This window comes from Triticum dicoccoides, chromosome 7B, assembly GCF_002162155.2.
Source record: "Triticum dicoccoides isolate Atlit2015 ecotype Zavitan chromosome 7B, WEW_v2.0, whole genome shotgun sequence".
Taxonomy (NCBI): domain Eukaryota; kingdom Viridiplantae; phylum Streptophyta; class Magnoliopsida; order Poales; family Poaceae; genus Triticum; species Triticum dicoccoides.
The window spans coordinates 358,344,776-358,348,427 of NC_041393.1; the positions used below are offsets into that span (position 1 = coordinate 358,344,776).

Consider the following 3,652-nt stretch of genomic DNA (forward strand, 5'->3'; position numbering starts at 1 on the left):
GCCGCTAAATACGAAGATCTGTCCGGGGAGAAAACTTCCCCCTGGACAGTGTTGTTGTAGATGGTTGAAGGAGCCATCAAGCCTTATGGTGGTGACACAGTGGAACTCTCAATGAAAGCACCAATATCGGTGTCAAAACCGGCGGATCTCGGGTAGGGGGTCCCGAACTGTGCGTCTAAGGCTAATGGTAACAGGAGGCGGGGGACACGGATGTTTACCTAGGTTCGGGCCCTCTCAATGGAGGTAATACCCTACTTCCTGCTTGATTGATCATGATGATATGAGTATTACAAGAGTTGATCTACCACGAGATCGTAGAGGCTAAACCCTAGAAGCTAGGCTATGGTTATGATTGTTCTTGTCCTACGGACTAAACCCTCCGGTTTATATAGACATCGGAGTGGGCTAGGGTTATAAAGAGTCGGTTACAGAGAAAGGAATGTTCATATCTTAACCACCAAGCTTGCCTTCCAAGTAAAGGAGAGTCCCATCCGGACACGGGACGAAGTCTTCTATCTTGTATCTTCATAGTCCAACAGTCTGGCATATGCATACAATCCGGCTATCCGAGGACCCCTTAATCCAGGACTCCCTCAGTGCAAGTTGTACAGAAAAATTCCACATAAAACTTGTAGTCAAGTAGTTGCAGCTAGAATATTAAATGAGAAGACACTGATTTTTTTCATTATTTGTCACAGTACTGCAGCTAATCACCCTAGAAGGTCTTTCTGTAATAGGTTAACAAAATTCAGGTCGACGCTGAAACATCCACAATAAGAATCTCACTATCGGAATATGCTTTTGGACGAAGAGCACAAAACCAGATTGCCAATGTTGAATTTGTCAATTTCCTAGCTTATAGCAGCAGGGACGTCATTAGATTCACGTAAAACAGCTTTGGCTTCTATCTGTTTGATCAAACAGAGTAAATCATGTCACTATCAGGATCAAATTATATGCAACCAGAGAGTTAGGCGAGCAAATCGCCTACCAAGATTTATGTTAAGTGATCACACAGTATCAATATATAGCAGCGCTATGTAGAAAGTGTGTCTTAATTATACAAGGCAGATTCATATACTATTTAGTAATGGTGCACTTACAGTATGGCCATCTGAAGTACACTCAATGAAATCCCATTTGGTTTTGATGTTCCTAGTTGTATCAAAGAGGACCATAAGGTTTTGCAAAGAGATAGGCAAGTATATATAGTACCTCACATTAATCCATGATTTGGTTACATGCATGTCAACACACACCCTTTTTCACATCAAGTCCCAATTTTTTTAAACGAATATAGGAAAAAACTATGCACACCAAGATTTACTTGGTATTAGAACAAATCGCACATATCCAATCTTTGCTCAATGAAAACTAAGGAAGAACTCTATAACTATCCTACTCTGCACTGATCATTGCATGATATCAATATTTCTCCTTTACAGAATTATATTTCGACAACCACGCAGCTCTGAACGTTGTTCTTGATTAAAAGGGCAAAGGAGAAACAAATGGAATAAGTCTCAGTGTCACTACTCAGTTTCCACCCAATTTTTTATCCGAACAATATCCATTGCATCCACGCTTACCTCCCTCCTCCCCTGGAGCTCCAGCCCATAGCAATCCATAGTTTTCGAGAGAGCAGATAAAGGGTGAGACAATACTCAAACAACAATTTCTTAACAACTTAAGTGCCATTTATTTATTCTTATATAAAATTACACTGTAAAGTATCTACCGCTATATTTCTCTTGACTGAGTACTCGTGTTCACTGACACCTTCTATTGCTAATTTTTTATGCGTCGTCACTCGTCAGGTTTCAGAGTTCATAGGAAGAAATCCAAATGATTATTTTTAAGTGGTTGGCTGACATATTGACCTAGCATAGGTCAAGCAATCCCATAACCACCTTAGTATCAAGACTAACTTGTGCATTAATCTCAGCAGTACTCTGTTTTAGAAGGGAAATGCTTTCATCAAGTGAAGCTTGTTGTCCACCCTGATACATAGCAGAGCTATAGTTTTAGTTAGTAATCGCGCACAACATAGGAGAAACAAATCAAGTCATTAAATGAAAAGAACCTTGAAGCCCTGCTCTTTGGGGCTGTGGACGCCATGCCGAGCGCTCGCAGGAGACATGGATCGCACCACCACAATGCCCTTGTCACCTAGGATTTTAACACCTGGGAATATATGAAGAAGAATCATAACAATGGTGAATCTATTCTGAACTCAAGGACACCAAAGTGTGACAAAATAAAGGGGAAGCACCAATCCTCCACAAGAAATGGTGCCGATAGGTAGAACATATTCCTTTTCATGTACTATGGTGGAAGAATTGTAGAATAAATCAGGCTCACCTATCTTGGAAGGGTCTGACTGCTCTAGGGACATCAAGCCACAATATCTCCAACCACTCATAACCAAAACAATATGCCCTGTCTTCAGTTTCAGACTTCCAGTCACCGGAAACTCTATGGGCCAAAATTAATCTTCAGAGGACAGAGGAAATACTAAATAAGCAAGAGGATAATCCCTGGAAATGCAATACATGTTGCAAAATAGTCAAGATCATCTGTAAAAATATGAAAAAAATACACATCTTACCCTTCTGCTTGCACTCCTCGATGGCCTGCTCCTTCTCCCTGTCATTGGCCGCCTCCCCTCTCCTGCAGCCACACCCCAGATCCAGAACATTAAAATGATCAGCAGACCAAGCACCATGATAGCACCCACATAAACCTTAACTAGGAGAACAGAGATGCAACAGATCATAGAACCTACAAAACAAATGGGAACGATCTGGTCAGAGCACAACCATGGTACAATACATAGAAGCAAAAGAACACTGCACAAATAAGAAGTTAGATTCTGGCACAAGAAGGGATTTCATCGCCTCCAGCTTGAGCTTGCCTGCGGGCTGTCTTACATTGCGTCCAACAAAAAGGCAAGGTGAGGAGGCAGGGGAGGGGGAACAAAAGGGATGCGAGGAGGACCTGCGAGGGCGACGACGTCGTCCTTGCCAGCCTTGTAGGAGAGGACGCTTCTTGAAATACATGCTTGCACTCACCGGCGCTCGCTGTCGCCCAGCCAACGAGTCTCCCCCAACCTCCGACCCTGCCCACATCCGCCGCTCCTTCAACCCATGCTGCTTCCGCCCGCAGCCGTCGTGCCCTTCATGGCCTGCGGCCCTGCCCCCTCTTCCTCGGCCAACTCTCATGGCTTCCATGGCGTAGTCGATCTGGGATGTCCGATGCATCATGGTCGTCATCGTGCCATCCTCCTCGATCTATGGAGGCAACAAAGATGCCGGATATGAGGTGGAGAGGAGCAGCGCAAGAGGGGCCACGTGGGGCGAGGAGGAGGAAGAGAGGGAGAAGAGGAGGCGGCTGCGATAGGAGGAAGAGTGAGAAGAGAAGGGATGGTGGAGGAGGAGGAGGAGGAGGCAGAGCCCGGGCACACTCGGGGTGGGGGATGGAGGCGGCCGTGGGATTAGGGAAAGGGGTCTAGGGTTCCACGACCCACTAGAAGCACGCCGCGTGCGAGGAGAGGATTGGCCAATATCCTTTCGCACCTGCGCGACGTTTGACCCAGTCGATAGATGCCAGAAATGAGCCCACCAGTCATACTCTAAAAAAACTTACCAATAGG

General features: G+C 45.1%; 1 protein-coding gene across 1 annotated transcript; it reads right to left on the minus strand.

The window, feature by feature from the left end:
* Positions 1-827: 827 nt before the first annotated feature.
* Positions 828-3,272, minus strand: LOC119338912. Its single transcript, XM_037611121.1, has 7 exons — positions 3,062-3,272; positions 2,609-2,781; positions 2,362-2,473; positions 2,084-2,184; positions 1,952-2,000; positions 1,104-1,155; positions 828-908 (listed from the first exon to the last, which is right to left on the minus strand). The coding sequence occupies exons 1-7, from the start codon at positions 3,270-3,272 to the stop codon at positions 905-907; spliced, it is 702 nt and encodes a 233-aa protein (XP_037467018.1). The 3' UTR covers positions 828-904.
* Positions 3,273-3,652: the final 380 nt, after the last annotated feature.

What these genes read in the sequence shown, in the direction of transcription:
- LOC119338912 (XM_037611121.1), bottom strand. Translation starts at nt 3,272, where the DNA reads ATGACGACCATGATGCATCGGACATCCCAGATCGACTACGCCATGGAA. An exon ending in GTCAGACCCTTCCAAGATAG is followed by an intron (nt 2,185 to 2,361) that starts GTGAGCCTGATT and finishes ATATATTCCCAG; the next exon opens with GTGTTAAAATCCTAGGTGAC. An exon ending in CCAAAGAGCAGGGCTTCAAG is followed by an intron (nt 2,001 to 2,083) that starts GTTCTTTTCATT and finishes GCTATGTATCAG; the next exon opens with GGTGGACAACAAGCTTCACT.